Source organism: Talpa europaea (assembly GCF_964194135.1).
Source record: "Talpa europaea genome assembly, chromosome: 4".
NCBI lineage: Eukaryota > Metazoa > Chordata > Mammalia > Eulipotyphla > Talpidae > Talpa > Talpa europaea.
Genome location: NC_140070.1, coordinates 80,486,161 through 80,504,301, shown reverse-complemented (window position 1 = coordinate 80,504,301; position 18,141 = coordinate 80,486,161). Strand labels below are relative to the sequence as shown.

The window sequence follows — 18,141 nt, the reverse complement described above, 5'->3', positions numbered from 1 at the left end:
AATTAAGCATGTTATATTATCTGATCTCCAGAGTTTTTAATGGTTGGATGTGCTATAACCCATAATATACACTATCACTTTTCAGAACTAATCTAATTCTAGATTCTCACTCTAATCTGCTATTTCGTCATTCTCCCTCCCTCGCTATACTGTACATTAAATAACGTAGCAACTTTACTTTAAAAAGTACTGCTTATACATTAATACACATCTAGGCAGTAATTTCTGACAAGGTTGTAGTTTATCTAACAAGGAAAAATGTTAATTTTTATTTTAAAATTTAGGGTTAGTATTGTCTTTGTAGTGTTATTTAACTGAGAATGATGTTTCAGTTTAGAGTGTTCAATATAACAATAACACACTTTGAGATTAAACAGAGGTTATAATTCATGTGGAGAAAATCACAGTTCTTGGAAGAAAGATCAGAATATCTTGTTTTATTACTATAAAATGTTGTTAATTCAATTTTTGTATTTGCTAGTTCAGTCACAGTTTTTGCTAATTATATTCAATTTTACATGCTTTACAAAAGAGAGTCTGGGTAATTTTTGTAAGAGACCTCAATTTTAGCTTAAAATGCAATTCTTTTCTGCCAGTTAAAATAATTTAAGAATGTGCACATTATGTCTGTGCTGTTTAAGGCAGGTGCCAAGCACATTCTGAAAGGTAATAAACTTACCAACTGGAATGTTCTCCCAAAGGAAAAAAGAAAAGCTCATGACAGTTTTTGTTTAAGACAGATGTTTAAATAGCACTCTTCTTTTAGATCATTTAAAAATAATTTGGCAGCTGAACAGCCTATGGTCATAACATCCAACCACTTATAAAGGACAAGCAACAGATACAGAATTAATTTATATACTTTAATATTTTTACAAGTTTCGCTAAGTCAGCGCCTTATGGCACTTAACAATATTTTTGTATTCAATGTAAAAAGATTTAGAACATAAATGACACTAAGTAATGAATATAATTTTTTTATGCCATGCAGAAAAAAGTCAAGTTTTTACACATCATCACTCCTAAATAGTTCTAATTAAAATCCAAACTGTTCCCATTTTTGCATCATTGTCATTCTTTGGCAAAAGATTCAAAATAGCCATGGGTTAGGAAACAACTGTTCACTCGTGGTCCTCATTTTTGCAAAAGAAATGTGTTTTGTAAAAGGAAAAAAATCTGCATTGTGCCTGGTTTATACTAAATAATTAGAAGTAAGCAAAATATGGCTTTTTTGGCTAATCTACTCCTAAAGCTTTGAGCTGTCGTTCAATCTCTTCATCAGATATAGTAGCCTTTGAAGTAGAGGCAGATGGTAAGCTTCGTGCAGCTGATGGAGCTTTGGCCATCTATGTTAAAGGGAGGAAAAGGAAAAAAAGGTACATCATTATTTTTTTGATTACTCCAATTGTTGTGTCTGCTTCCATGCTGTCTAGACTCTTCATGTTTGTCATCTATCTTATGCATCACATTATATAATTATAATTACATGAATTATTTCTTAGTTAATGTAAGATATTACATTGGGCTAGAACAATGCTGTAAAATAAGCTTAATTTACAAATATTAAGTTGTATACCTAACAGTAAAGGACAAATTGACAAAAATGGTAGAAACTGTTTCCACTGAGAAAAGATGACATTCCTACCTTTCCAGAGATCTCAATTCCAATTTCATCAAGAACTTGATTCACAATATCTTGACTTTCTTCTTCATCATCAGAGCCATCAAAGATGTCATCAAGTGTGTCATTGACTTGGGGATAGGGGAGAAACAAAGCAGTTACTTTCAAACAGAATCTGTTAGGCTTACATTTTTAGTAGAAGCGTTTCAACACTGCATATATTTTGTATATTATAAAAAGGGCAAATTTAAGTGAACCAACAAACCACAAAGGTCACTTTCAAGTGTCAGTGAGGTTAATTGATAAATTCATTTTTGAGGTACTGATAAGGACTAATGTTCATTTCACTGCAAAATATAATTCTTTTTGGAAAAAGATTTAAATTTTGAATTTATTTTTTGATGAAAATACTAATGCTAATGCACTTTACTAGCTTACTAAAAAATGACCAACCAATAATTACCATTATTTTAAAATCACTTGCAAGGTACTAAAATATAAATGAGAACAACTGTGGTAGATGTGAGTTTTAAGTACACGCTTATAGAGTTTCTCCATTATAGCTTAATGGAAAAGTTAATTCCTTTGATAAAATCTTCTCACACCTGTGCCATCAAAGGAAACCACATAAACATGTTAGATACTATGATCATTACACAGATGACAATTCTCTCAGTCATTAACAATTAACTAATGATGTTTCAAATACATATATATCTTTCAAAATAAAAACAATACAGGTTTAAAATGAAAACTAAAGAATTTCTGACTTACAAAGATACAGTATCATTAAACCCTAAAAGGAAATAAGTATTCTGAAATAGAATATTAGAACAATGGTGAGTTTAGTCGTCCTAGTAATTTAATTAGCTACTATTGTTTACATGAGAAACCATTAAATTAAAATGCTAACTTACAAGCAGAAACAAATAGATATATCCCTAGAAAGTTCTAAGACTATTAGAAAATATCTTTGCAAAACAATAATACCAGTTTTGAATTATGTAAGCAATAATTCATTATTGATCAGGATTCTGTGAAGGGTCCCACATTCAGCATGGGTAAAATAAAGATTGGTATAATCATTCTGGGAAAAATATGATAGTATGAACCAAAAGATGTATAAAAGTTAATACTCTATGGAGACTTGAAAAATTTAAAATGCTCTTATTGACCAAAGTAAGAATGGTTCGATAAATTAGGGTATACTGATGTTACACAATATGAAAGCCATTTTTTAAAAAAGACTTTAGAGAAGATTAGGTTTATAAGTATATGCTCTTGTTATACAATTTTTTTTTTGTTTGAAAGCACAGTAAGATTGAAAACTGTACATGTAATGTGATCTCATGCTTGTAAAATATGAATAACATAGGAAGGAATATACATCTAGGTGGTGTGATGTAGAAAGAGATGGTTTGGTTTCTTTATACCACATGCACTTAGTCTATACTCAAAAAGAAGAAAATGAAATATTAAATAACATGGAAAGGGGAAAAAGGAAAAAATGAGTTCCATTATCTCTACCTCTAATATAAACAGAGCTAAAGTACGAGATATGAAAAATCAACACAACTCTGAAACTACCTAATTTATACCAGAAAGTTATATAATAGAATGTGCTTTTTGTCCACTAATCAATACAGTAAAACTGTTGGGGCCAATATGGCATAACATATTATGCCATATTCAGTTAAATGTTAATGGAATTTTGAGTTTTATACATTCCCAATTTAAAAATATATTGAAGTTACAATATAGACATCTATCTAGAAGAGTGCTGTTATCATTTCTTACTGCATTATTTGTGTTTTTATGGACAAGCATATGAGCATGCTAGTATATAAACTTAACTAATTCAAAGATGCGAACACTATACATTTCATTGTAATTTTTTGAACTTACTCATTTCTTCAGTCATTTCCATTTTCATGTTTTCCTTCTGGAAATTCTGCATAGTTTGTAATGTCTTCTGTGGATCCATCTTCTTATTAACTGCCTGCATAGTCTTTAAACATATGAAAAGATTCATATTAGCTACATAATAATGAAAATTTTACTGTGGAATAAGTCCAAAGGGAACACACCAAATAGAGACAGGCTTTTTAAAGATATATGTTCCTGCCATAATAAAACATATGAGAGTTAAATATTCTAGGAAAGAAATGAAATACTCATTTGGAAGCCATCTGCTTAATGCCTATACAATAAAGACCAATGTGAAATGCCTCCTCTAAACAGTAGGCAAAAAACTACATAGTAAAAAAATCAACATAAAATTCATTGCTTTTCAAGTGGTAAAACTACAGCTGCCTATTACATGTCAAGCACAAAATATCTCAATTAATTTTTTTAACTTTTAAAAATTTTTTCATTAACTTTTTAAATTTCTAACCTTAAAAGAATATGCTAACATACATATAATCTATTGGTATATTTTAAACTATGGTTTAAAAAATGAACAGTTAACTTTGCAAAAATATGTGAAAATAATTCCCCTATGGTATGTGTTCACAACTTAGTTCATTAAAAGAGATTAATGTTATCAAGTACAGTCAATACATTTAGTGTGCGTGCGTATATGCGTGTATTTATATAGTTAGTTCAGTATTAAAAAACACTAATAGAAAATAAAATAAAAATAATATTGCAAACACAGTCTTTTCTCAGTCAGTCTATATGAATGCTACAGTCAAAATAATCTTTTCAAGAATTACACTCCACAGCCTTGTCCCTCATTAGCCCACACATATCTAATTCACCAGTGGCTTTTCACTGCTCTTAGTATTAAAAGCTAAATTTCATAATTGGTGAATAAGACTAAACTATGAAATGAGCCTTGCTGGTCTCTCGTCTCATTTTACACCGCTGTACTTTAGCCACACTAAGCTTTCATTCCCTTAAATATGCCATGCCTTCTTCTGCCACAGGACCTTCGCACATGCATCCCTCATTTGGACTGCTCTTCTCAGTTTGTTTTCTTTATCATCACTTCAGATTTTCAGATTTCCATTTATATACCACTTTTTTAAGGATGTAACCCCTGAAACTCCAGATTAGAGTAGGTGGCCCTGTTAATTCCTACCTATCATATACGGTATTTCATATTTATTAGTGTCAATGACATTATTTTACTTGCAACTTACATTACTGTAAATAATACTAAATATAGTGATAACGACAATGATATAATGTGAAAATTCTAACCCAGACATCTCTATATGTCTAGACCACATTAAATACTTTTTCCTACCCCACAACTTGCATAAAATAGCAAAATGAGTAGCCTTCCCTCCTCAATATAATTGAAAAGTTATCCAGCCCAGGTGTATAATCTTCACACATGATCGTTCCCTGAATAGGACATGTTCAGATCTTCCAATTTGTAAAACCAAAAAAGGAAGACAAGTGATTGTCACTGTAAAATTTAGAAATTCACTGTATTCACTGAAAACTGAAAGGTTCTCTTTTTCAAAGAACATGTGTCACTGTACTTACTGGTACCTAAAATGGACACATTCTATTTTCATATATTTTACAGTCTTAGCAATTACAGTTAATCCTCATTATTTGTGGAGTCCACATTTGTAAATCTGCCTGCTCACTAAAATTTATTTGTAACCTCAAGTCAATACTCACACTTCTTTTATAGTTCATGGAACATGTGAAGAGCAGCAAAAAATAAGAGTTGCCAAATGTACACATTTTCAGACTATAAACAAGGGTCCTTTTGATCTATTTAATACCACATTTTGGTGCCTTTTGTTGGTGTTCTAGCTACTTAAAATGTCTCCTAAGCATAGTGCTAAAGTGTCATCTAGTGTTCCTAAGAGCAAGAAGGCTATGATGCGCCTTATGGAAAAAGGATATTTGTTAGATAAGGTTTGTTTAGGCATAAGTGATAGTGCTGCTGACTTAGGCATAAGTGATAACTCATGCTCACAGACCATGAGTTCAGTGTTAATGAGTCAACAATATGTATAAAATATGATGGCTTTCAATAGAAGCACGCATACAAGATATAGACTAGCTGACAAGAATGTTGAGAACAAAGGCTCACTGGAATATAAGCCTACATTTCCCCTAAGAGCAACAGTTTCATATCCACTAATTTTATGTTCCCAATTTTATAGGATATAATTGCCATGATAAGAAGTTAACTGTTATGCCATTTTCCTAACATAAACCTTACGCTTTCTCTTTAACTTTTTTTTTGCTTTTTGCTCTTCATCATCATGTCCTCTCCCTACATTTTGAAACCTAAGTCTTAAAAGAATTCTGCAAAATCTTCAGATCACTCTACTCAACTGTTCAGGCAGGTGATTGAAGTTCAGCACTTACTTTTGCTGTAGTAGACATTGCTCCAGCCATCTTCATCTGGGAATTCATCACTTTTGTTTGTGTGCACATAGAAGTGACTTTTGAACTTACAGCAAAAGTTCTTGTTTTCTGCTTCCGGAGATGTACAAGCTGTTTGGCTAAAACTCTACAAGCTTCTTTATTACCAATCTTAGCCATTTTCTTAATCTCTAATTCCTAAGAGAGTAAATAAAAAGGAGAATAAAACAATTGAGGAGTAGTCCTGAATGATTTTTTTCAGAAGAATAGACTAAATATACATATACCCTTTTTTCCTAATCATGAAGGGAAGTTGTCATAAAGTCATAGAAAGACTAATTCGAAAGGACAATTTATTCTACATGTTTACAAGAGGAGAGCACTGCTATCATCCACAAATATAAAATAATACATAGAGTGAACAACACCACAGATACAAAAATGCCTAATAAATTTTCAGCAAACTAAAAAAAAAAAAAAAGGAAAAAAAAAAAACTTTACCAATGGAATTTATCTAAGGAGCAAAAATTTGATTCCAACTTTGGAAAATAAATCAGTAGAGCTGCTACTGTACACTCTCCCTCCTCCCAAAATAAAAGGAAAAAAAGTAATGAAATACATTCCTGATTATGTCTTAGCAAACTTAGCAAACCTGGGACAGGACATGTAGAAAAAAAATCCCTAGTTAGTATCACACCTAATGGTGCAAAACTAAATATTTTTCCTCCTAACATCATTAAAAAATGTAAGGATGTTTGCTATTGCCAATTCTATTTAATACTACAGTGGAACCTCTAGACACTGTAATAAGGTAAGAAAAAGAACAAAATGTTATCAAGATTCCAAAGGAAAATTAAAAGTTTTATTCACAAATGACATGATTATGTAGAAATCTGATAGATCTGCTCAGACTGTTAGAACAAGTGGGTTTAATAAGGTTATAGAATTCAAGATCAACATAAAAATTTAAGAGATTTCTAAACATTAGCAAAAAGTTAGAAATTGAGTTTGTTTTTAAAATATCATTTAGCATCAAAAATATGAAGTTGTTAGGGATAAATCTAAGAAGTGTAAAAACTATAAATTTTCAAGTACAAACATTGCTGAAGAAAATTAAAGATTTAAATAAATTGGGCCTCCCCTGGTGGCGCAGCAGTTGAGCGCTGGGCTGTGAAGCTGCCCGCAGCCTCTGCAGTGCCAGTTCGATCCCCAGCAGCCAGCGAGGGTCCCACATGGTGCGACAGACCTCTCCTGCCGCACCCATTGCTCCCCTCAGCAGTGTATTTCGTCACTCTGCCTGTTCTGTTCTCCGCTCTGGCTCTGGTGAATTCTCTCACTATCCCGCGCTTCTGACTGTACCCAGTGCGTGTATAAATAAATAAATAAATAAATCTTTAAAAAAAAAAAAAAAGATTTAAATAAATGGAGAAACAAACATGTTATTAACCAAAGGTCCATTGGCTGGTAAATAAATTATGGAATCCATACAATGGATAACATTTGTCAACAAAAAGCAATTAACACTGACAAAGGTAATTTTAAAGTAATTAAGAGTAAAAAAGACACAAAGAATTAATATTATGATTCCATTTAAATAAAATTCTAACAAATACAAATTTATCTACAGTGACAGATTATTTTTGCCTAAATGGGGAGGAAAGAGACAAGAGGGCTTAAAATACAGAAACTCTTGGGGATAATGGATATGTTATCTTGATTATAGTAATAATTATTACACATGTCAAAAATGTATCAAATTGTACATTAAACATAGTTTATTGTATAGCTATTATAATTCAATCATGGTGCTTTTGAAAAATATTTAAGCAACTTACATTTAAAAAGAACATAAAATATTCAAAGATGAGCAACACACAAGACAGTCTACTTAAAAAAGTACATTGCTAAAACAAAGATCATTAACATATGAAGTTAAGACACCTAAGAGTTAACAAAATTATTTCCTTGTAACCCTCTCTTGTTTTCAAGGACTATTTTATCTTTGTTAACTGAGAAAGTGATAGCTCTGTTTTGAGCAGTATTTTTTCCTAGGCATTCATGACTTAAACAAACTGAAGAATAATTTGCTTTTATAATAAGCAGAATCCTGATAAAAGTCTGCAGAAAGACACAATAAACAAAGGTAAACAGAAAATACAAGAAGGCATTAAATGCCATTTGTTACTATAGTAAATCACTGACCACCTGCCATGCATGTGTCCTTTTCCTAGTGAGCTAATTATCACAACACTAATTTCCAAATTTGTTTAAAAAGTTAAACTGAAATTTAATGTTCAACTTACCAGTTGTTTTTCTTGTTTCTCTAAAGCTGCTCGATCTCTGATTATAGCTCTCTGTGTACCTCGTAACTCTCGATTCTGTTCCTTTATTACATCTATGAGAACAACAAAAGAAATCTAAATGCATGGGTTGTAAAATTGTCTTCAATGCCACTTAAAATACTGAACTCAGAGACCTCAATTTAGAAAAAAAATTTATTTTTTTTACAAGATGGCAAATTGTCTTTCAATATATAAAAATTAGTCAAATATTAAAAATTGCATTATGAATACTAACTATATAAAAATCACAAGAGTACAAATATGCTACAGACTGTGGTTTAACCAAAAATATATATAAATCACAATAAAATATTCCCTTAGAGAACTGATTAGTATACAATGTTTTATGTGGCATATATATATCATACAAACAAAACCACACACCCTTTTCATCTCTCCTTATTCTCCAGTACTTTATGAAATTCCAGAAAGGATGACATGTCATATGCTTATTAAGTCTTCTTTTCTTTAATACCAAGTTATCATAACAGAGTGGAAAGCAGACCTCAGTAATTTCTTTAAAGGATCACAGATATTGGTGTTAAAGCTTGCCACAAATGATCTCATTGTCTGGAACACATGGTCTATGTGTTTTCATATGTCATTACAATATAATGTTCATAATAATGCTATAATGTTCATTATCTACTGTAATGTATATAATAATATTACACATTTTTATATTATTTTATATACAAGAAAATTGAGTGTTGAAAGTTTAAATAACTAGCCCAAGGCCACAAAGGTAGTAAGCAGTACTGCCAGACTTGGATCCAGGTGTATTTACTCCTGAATCAGGAATTGTAATCACTCCACTAGAGTTTGCTTTTTAGTAAACAACAGAAGGAATAGTCCCTGGTGCTGGGACAACCGTGTGTCCAAATGAAAAAGAATTAAATTGGGCCTCTACCTCACACCATAGAAAAAAATGTACTCAAAAAGAGATTAATGACTCAAACATAACAGGTTGTCATAAAACTCTAAGAATACACAGGAGTAAACATGCATGACTGGGATCTAGCTGTGGATTCTTAGCTATGACACTGAAATCACCAGCAAATAAAGAAACACAGACAAATGGTAAATAAACACATGAAAAAGATGTTTAATATTATTATTATAATGGTTAATATTATTAAATAATATTATTATTATTTAATAATATTACAGATGTTGAGTGCGGGGTTGCGAAGCTGCCCGCAGCCTCTGCAGCACCGGTTCAATCCCCGGCCTCGGGGCGGGGGTCCCACATGGCGCACAGACCTCTCCTGCAGCCCGCTGCTCCCCTCAGCAGTGTACTTCATCGGTCTGCCTGTTCTGTTCCCTGCTCTGGCTCTGGTGAATTCTCTCACCCTCCCACGCTTCTGATTGTACCAAGTGCTTGTATAAATAAATAAATAAATCTTTAGGGCCTCCCAGGTGGCGCAGTGGTTGAGCCGCTGGGTTGCGAAGCTACCCACAGCCTCTGCAGCACTGGTTCGATCCCCGGCTGCCAGGCGAGGGTCCCACATGGCGCGCAGACCTCTCCTGCCGCCCGCTGCTCCCCTCAGCAGTGTCCTTCATCACTCTGCCTGTTCTCCTCTCTGCTCTGGCTCTGGTGAATTCTCACCCTCCTGCGCCTCTGACTACCCAGTGCATGTATAAATAAATAAATAAATAAATAATCTTTAAAAAAAAAAAAAATTAAAAAAAAAATGTTTAAAATAAATAAATAAATAAATAAATAAATAAATCTTTAAAAAATATTATTCGCCTTTAAAAAACAATATTATTCGCCTTTAAGGAAATGAGACACCACTCCACATTCATTGGAATAGCTACAAAAAAAAAAAAAAAGGAAAATAACAAGTGTTAATGAGAATGTGGAAACTGGAACTCTTGTACATTTCTGGTACTGATGTAAATTGTTTCAGCCACAATGGATAACAGTTTGAGGATTCCTCAAAAAGTTAAACATAAAATTATCTTATGATACAGCAGTTACCTTGTAGGTATATATACCCAAAAGAATAGGTACGCAAACAAAAACTTCTACACAAATATTCACAAAAGCAACTATTTACAATAACCAAATGTTGGAAACAACCCAAATGTGTATGAAGAGATAACTATATAAAACAAAGCACAGTAAATGTGTGTGTGTGTTTGTGTATATATGTACCACATATAATAGAACATTATTGCATGATAAAAAGAAAGTTATACTGATACACACTACAACATGGATAAATCTCAGAAGTATTTTGCTAAAAAAAAAAAAAAAGAAGAAGTAAAAGAAGGGTCCAAGTCCAAGATCAAAGTATGGACAAGTTTGACTTCTGCAGTCTCTCTCTATGGCTTGAAGACAATGACCTTCTAGCTGTCTCCTCACATGGTCTGTTCTCTGTGTATGTTCATCCCTGGTATGTCTTCCTCTCCTTAGAAAGACACTACTGCATCAGGACCCTATTCTTATGACCGCATTTAATGTCAGTTACCTCTATTATAGATCCTATCTCCAAATATATTCACATTAGCAGGTAGAAACTGAACACAGAAATTCTAGGGGGGCCAAACTGGTCCACAGTATAAGCTATCCTTCCTCAGATAACTACAGACCAACACTAAACATAACAGTAAGGAAAGTTCCCTTTCAAAGACGTTATAAGCCTTTTCATCCACAAACAGACCCAATTTTCTTCTTTTGGACTTGTTCCCTATTTTGCAAATATTAATCCTACTTTTCAATAGAAAGTATGTTTTAAATCAAAACTGAAATTATTAAAATTTTAGCATATAATCCTTTTGTGCACAAAAAAGTCTCTCTAAACTCAACTAGCATAAGATGAAGTGTTAGTATTGAGATAGTGGTGATGGTCTTCTAAAGCAAGATGGTCTTCTAAAATACAAGAATACTGAGCTAAAAGAGAATCACATTAATGAATTATGGCGAGACAGTTGACACAGGTGTAAAGCAAATGCTCAAAGCCTTAATTGCTAATATCTATAATTCCATTAAGATTGATAAACTTTAATTAGGTGTGTTTAATTAAAACACACATTAGTTTAATTAAATAAACGTTAATTATTAAACTTTAATAGGGTGTTTTGAAAAATGTGTATTTGGTTTTTGTTCTGAGTTCCTGATATGGGCTCTTAAAACTTTTCAAATTTTCTGAGTGACAGGAATGTCTAATGGTTAACAACGTGGGTCCCTTATGTAGCTTCAGGATGGGGCTGGTTACCAGAAAGACCAAATACTTAGAGGGTGGGCATTTTTAGCCTCACCTTTTGACCTCAGGAGAGGCGAGAAGGGTTGGAGATTGGGATATTAAAACTCTTGAGCAAAGTGATTAGGAGACTTCAGGGTTGTTGAACACGTTCACTGCTAGGAAGGTAACGAGCTGCAGAGGGCATGCAAACATGACACCGTCACTCCCCCAACCCAATACCTTGCTTCCATTTGAGTTGTGTTCTTGCAATAAACTGGCAGTAGTAAGTAAAGCACTTTCTTGAATTCTAAGAGTTGTTACAGCAAATTAGCAAAGTTGTGAGGAGGACCTGGATCTTACAGCTGGCTTTCAGAGTCCTGGTGGTACCAGGGATTTGTGACTGGTGTCTTATGAGGATAGTCTTATGAGACTGAGCCCTTACCCTGTGGGACCTGTGCTCACTCCAGATCCTCAGTGTTAATCAGTACTGAATTGAATTGTTGGAGACTCCCTGTTAGTGTCAGAAAATCAGAAAGTAGAAAACAGATATTGCCATCTTTGTTGAAAAACAAATATTAAGACAGTAATTTTTAGTAAGACATGTAATTTAATCAAAGTTTCACTTTTCTTAATTTTATACAACGATGTATACTATAACTACCTCTGTATATTAGAGAAGGTAAAATAAAGAAAATTAACTACCGCATATTCCACAGCTTCATAGTTGTTAACAGACCTATTAATATTTAAACAGCTCTAAGCTATAAACTGAGAGTATCTACTATTACATACTAAAACACAGTCATAACACTTTAAAACATATTATGGTAAGTAGGAAAAGCGAGTAAAACATTTTTTTCATATGGGATGATAGATATATACTATAAAACAAACATTATTCTTTTTAAAAAGCAATTCTTATACTAAATCCACATTTAATGATTTTCTAGATTATTCAGAATGAATCTGAGACAAATATGTATTTGTAAAGAAATACAAACATATATTTGAAATACAAAAGGATTTACTTTAAATAGATAAAATTAATATATTCCTTTAAAACATAATAAAATCTACTGGTTATCAAGAAAGTTAGTTGATAATCTAACAATAGTAAAATCTGAAATAGGATAGGTATCTTACTTCACTGAATAGATGGAGCACTAAAATAATCTGATTTTTCCCTATAATTTTCTGCATTGTTCTTTTTTCATCCTGAGTCAAGACAATGCCAGAGACATCTGTGGGCACTGATATCTAGAAGAGATGAAGTACTTAGCACTTGCTCATCTGCTGTTCCTCCTCTAGGCAAAATAGTATGGCCTGAATTTTTATACTCCTGTACTTCATCTACTGTGTGGGGCTTGCTGTGATGCATTCATAGCAGGTGATAGGAGAAAATTATGGTGGAACAGTGGAAATGACAGTGGTACATGGGTAAGAATATGGTAAGCTCTCTGTTGAGAGTGAGCTAAAAGGGTTTAGAGGCTGCCACACCCACCACCCTCTGCCCTCCCACACCCAGCACAACACTTACACAAGTCCACGTAAGTTAGTGACACTCTGCCCATTAGTCGTTCAAGGCTCTCCTTACTGCATGAAATACATATGTTTGCACTACAGTGATAAAATCACAGATTTAAAATTGGGGACTTAAAATATAGGCAGAAATAATCTTTCTGTCTTCTATTGTTCTAAGTCAATAGGTCTATCTGCTTGGAGGGGGGTGGAGGTGGAGAGAGCCATAAAATAAAAAAAAAGCAAAACAAAAATGGTACTCCCATGTGGTCCAGCCTAGCTCATTTGAATCTTCTGCTGGGACTTGAGGCCAAGCCCCAACTTGAATTATTACTGGACTTCCAGACCCTTCTCATTTACATATAATTTGCACATTTGAGGATTAAAGCAAAAAGTAATTATCAACAATAAATATGGTCACTCCCTTGCTGTGAGTAAGGCTATTTAAAGAGATTGTTTATTTTTTGTGGGAAGAGAGGAGGGATCTTTCTCAAGCTTGGAGGGCAGTTCAGGATTACACCCCAAGAGTGCTCAAGTGTAACATGCAGAACATACACTCTGGAATTCAAGAAGGTCTACTAGTTTAGTCATCAACACCGGTACTAGCTTCTGTTCAGAAAACTTCAAAGGGCATTTTTCAGCTTAGATAAGTGAGGGAAGGAAAAGGAAAGTACCTCTGAAAGAACAATCTCATATACCTGTAGACTGAAAGGTAAGAAATGGGTGCATGAGAATAAATACCAGACTCTGTGTCATGGTTGCTATAGAAAAATAAAGTGGGAAGACAAAAAGAAAAAAAAAACTTGAAAAGAGAAGGAAAAGTGGTCAGAAGAAATTGAGAAAATTTCAGAGTGTTATGCCATGGAAGATGAGAGAAATACAAGTAAGAAATTATCAGCATCAAAAATAAAACACACGCCCAAGAGATGCTCACTATAAAATGGCTATAGGATTTAAGGATCCACAAGTCACTGATGAACAAGTTTTCATTACATGAAATGTAAAGCAAACTGCTGTAGAATGAGGAGCTTCTAAGCAATAAAAAAGTAGAGACAGAAGACTCCTTCAAGAACAAAAAAGAAAATGATCACACTTCCTAAGAAATGCTGGGTGAAGGGAGACTCAGGAAGAGGAGGGTTGTTTCCAGTTTTACCACTGTTAGAAGTTCAACTTCTCCCACTGATTCTGAGACAAAGGAGTCTGGTTCACAGACAAAGGGTATACTAAAAGTTGGGAATTCCACATATTTCGTAATAACAGCAAAAATTAACTTGTGCCACAGGGCATCTAATAAGAATATTATTCAAAGGGATGAGGTCCTAGGTATGTCATTTAGTAGTTGTATGATCTTGGGCAAGTTATTTATCCCTTGCCCTTCAATTTTCTCATTTATTAAGTGAGGGTAATAATAGGACTTATCTTACAGGTTTTGTGAAAATTAAATAAAATACTAACTAACACAATGGTATACAGCAGGGACCACAAATTTATTTTTACTGAGGATATCAGACAAAAATTACATAGTGCTTAAAGAACTTCAATTTTTAAAAGGCATGTTTAGTTGTATGACAAGTCCTAATGGCATCCTGATTAACAGGTTCAGAACTAGCTTCAATAAGCAGGCCATCATTTGTACACTTCTGGGAAAAAAAAAAAAAAACCACAATGTAGATAAGCACATTTATATACAGTGTGGTTGTGTTTGCTATATATATCTTACAAATCAGTAGAAGGAAAACCAAGTACTCAATTGTAATTTCAAATTCAAAATAATCTTTCTCTTCTATACCATTGAGGTACAATTCTCATTAATTTCTGTAACAAAGTATACACTGCAGAGACTTGTTCATCTCTGTGTCAAAAATGAATTAAACATTACTCTGAATAGTAATAAGTGCTGTAATGTTGTCTCCCTTTGTAATTTACATGAGCAGTAGTCTTTAATGATACAGTATGTAACTCTTCCAGCCAATCCAAAGAGACAAAAAGATTCAATTATTCTTCAGATCTATAAACAGTTACAGAATTCCATTACATATCAGAACTTCATTACTGCTGAACCAGATACAAAGACAGCATACAGTAAAAGATGCTATGATCAATAACCAACAAGTCCAAAGGTTCTGGGAGAAATGCATAAAACTACATTAAATTTCATAATACATAGCCTCATTACAGCTAAGAAGAATGCTGTCACCTTTAAAACAAAACAGCAAACCTTTTTAATAAAACAAGAAGTAAAAACATCAGTAAATCTCTATATCAAGATGATGAAATTATAATTAAGAGATCATTAAGTGATCTGAATTGACATGATAATTTAGGAAAATACCAAACATGCAATTTGTAGTTACAGTAAATGTACATGGTGGTCAAATTTACATTTAGAAATTCCATACAGAGACCTTTAATTCAGTAGCATAGCTCAAGTCCTCAGGTCTCCAATTCTGCCGCCCCCCCCCCCAGTTTATTTAGCAAAATATGATTTCCTGGGCTGAATTTATCCAACTGTAAATGAGTATAAAATTAAAATGAGTATAAAATTAAATATCTTCCCTGCACAGCCCTCATTGCCTTTTTTTTTTTTTTTTAAATTCTGCTCTGTACTTCAAGTACATAGTCACTAGATATTCAAAAGCACCAGGAGGCACAGCAAATGAATACAGAACTGATAGTTATGTCTTTGAAAATATTTGATAGCTATTAAAAAACTAAAGCTAGAATGACTGGCTTTTAATTAAATTTTTAATTTAATTTGTAACATTACATTAAAAAGATATAATCCTTTTCCTCTGTTACATAAAAATTTTCACTACTTAAAACCAAAACAAAAAATACCCCCCCAACCCCCACCCCGGCGCCCCACCCCCTCCAAGGACTAAACAAAAACTGATGATCACAATTTTGGTACAGAAATACAGAAAACATAAAAGTATTCTGTAAATATTAAACAGCATTTTGGAAAAACACACATAATACCCATTCCACATAATTGTATCAGATCTTATACCAACTTGGTAGTTATTTAGATATTGTAAAGGGTACTTTTCAGTTAATAAAAAGTCAAAAAATCAAAAAAATGTTTTCATCCACTCAGGATAAGCAAAAATGTATTATTCTGTGTGATAAAATAAAGTAAAATGACATTATGTGTTGAAGTGAAGGGTAGAGTGGCAGGGGAAAGATGATGTCTTTGTTATCTTCCCCAAAATAATTTTGTTGGCCCTGGGATAGTCAATACAAAGGAATGAAATAATTCCCCCAGGTCTGGACTGAGGACCCTGTTTGTACCAATCACTGTCTAGCTACCACTGCTCCTTTTGTGGCAGTTAGACCCTTACAAAGAAGTGATTATTTGATTGAATCAGCAACTACCTAGACTCAACATTAAATGGGAACCTCGATGTTTAAATAAGTTCAATAACTGATTTCAATTTTAGTGAACTGATTCACTGAAAATATCAAGATTAATGTTACATAAACATCCATAATAGACATTACTCATGACACAAATCTGTATATTCTTGTACATTCACTTTTTTCTCTTAAAATGACGTTGACCTAAATGTCTGAAAGAATCCAAGTATCTTACAACGTGAACTTCTATGCAGATCATACCACATTTCTTACTTTAGACAGCGGGAAAATCCATTATGAAAACTAAATCCAAGTACTTCCCTTGGGTTTCTTTTATCCTTCTCCTAACATCAGTCAAGCCGCATATTTCACATCAAGAATGATGGGGTGCTCTCAGGCCAAGAGTGACCCAGACACGAGTTCATTCTGTAACTGGAGCCTGTTGTCTTCCCTTCCCTCACTTTCCCCCACCTCAAGACACAAGACACAGACTTCAGGTTTGGATGCTACAAGTATTACAGCTTCAAACTGAAGGGGCAACAAACCACGCAGAGGAAACCAACCAGAAATTGACCAAATAACCAAATGAAGGAACAGCAGTATCTTGCCTCCTCGAAATGCTTAGTATCCCACTAAAGAAAAAAAAAAAAAAAACACGGGGGGGGGGTGTTAGGTGGGGTAGGGGAGCTGTGTTGTCAGACAGAAGCAGCTACATTATCCCAAGTGAGGCTGAGGTGAGAGAATCAGAAGAGATGGGGAGGCAGAGAAGTGACGCGCGGGGGGCGGTCACCTGTGGGGCCACTGGCTCCAGCCCCGCCCCCCGGGCAGCAGTAAAAATCGTGGCCGGAAACCCCCAAAAATACGCCAGGGAAAGGCAGAGCTGGGGCCCTTTGGCCCAATCGGGAACTCACCGTCCACGGTTTTCTTCTTGAAGAGGGACGCCATGGTCTGAGACCGCGCCCGGGCGCCTGGGCTCGGCCCGGTCCGGCCCGCGACTGGGAAAGGACAAGTGGGGCAGACAGACCCCTGGCGGGTTCGGGGTGGCGGAGCGGCTACGAAGGAGAAGGGGTCAGGCTCTCCGGGAAGGGCCCGCGGAGGGCGGGTATCCGGGAAGTCGACCGCAGCAGAGTCGCCCGTAGCTCAGGTGACCGCGAACTAAGACACTTTTTGGAGAAGTCACTTCAAGGCGGCGCCTGCGCGCTGTGTGTGCGCGCCTGCGCACTGCGGCCCCTGAAGTCGCGCCGCTGCCCTCACCTCGGCTGCTGCCCGCTCCTCGCGCCTTCGCGGTCGCGGTGTGGGGAGTGTCAGGCCGGGGCGGAGGAGTCGGGGGCTCTGTGTGCGGCTTGCTGGCTGAATGCGGACGGAGATGAGCCTTGCTTAGCGCTTTCTTCCTTGCTCCAGGTGAAGGGGTAAGGAGGAAGAAGGGTTCCCCAGAGTCCTAGCACAAGTGTGAGTCTTCCCGTAACCAAATGATTTACGACCATCTAGTTGCTGTCAGTATGAATACTTTCCTAAGTGCAGGGACTCGTGGGAACGCGAGGTTGGTTCCCGGGTGGTGGTTGTCAGCAGAGCTCACGCCCTTTTCCTTCCTGACTTGCTCAGTGAGCTCCCTGGCGCCCGCAGCGACGCCGCCTGCGGCACCCGAGGCCCGCGACCTGTCTCCTGGGCCCCGGGCACCTCCACCTGGTGCGGGGCCCCAGGGATCCAGATGCAAGGCTTGGAGGTGGCAGAGGGAGAAAGAAAATAGGGAGCAGCTTTCTCTCCTCACCCCCAA

At 35.2% G+C, this 18,141-nt stretch overlaps 1 protein-coding gene across 1 annotated transcript; it reads right to left on the bottom strand.

The window, feature by feature from the left end:
• Positions 1–1,235: 1,235 nt before the first annotated feature.
• CHMP2B (charged multivesicular body protein 2B) lies at positions 1,236–17,312 on the bottom strand (the record flags this gene model as incomplete). The annotated part of the gene is made up of 6 exons (XM_084231900.1): positions 1,236–1,346; positions 1,646–1,752; positions 3,527–3,629; positions 5,963–6,157; positions 8,263–8,354; positions 17,279–17,312. 6 exons carry the CDS (start codon positions 17,310–17,312, stop codon positions 1,236–1,238), a joined length of 642 nt encoding a protein of 213 aa, XP_084088026.1.
• Positions 17,313–18,141: the final 829 nt, after the last annotated feature.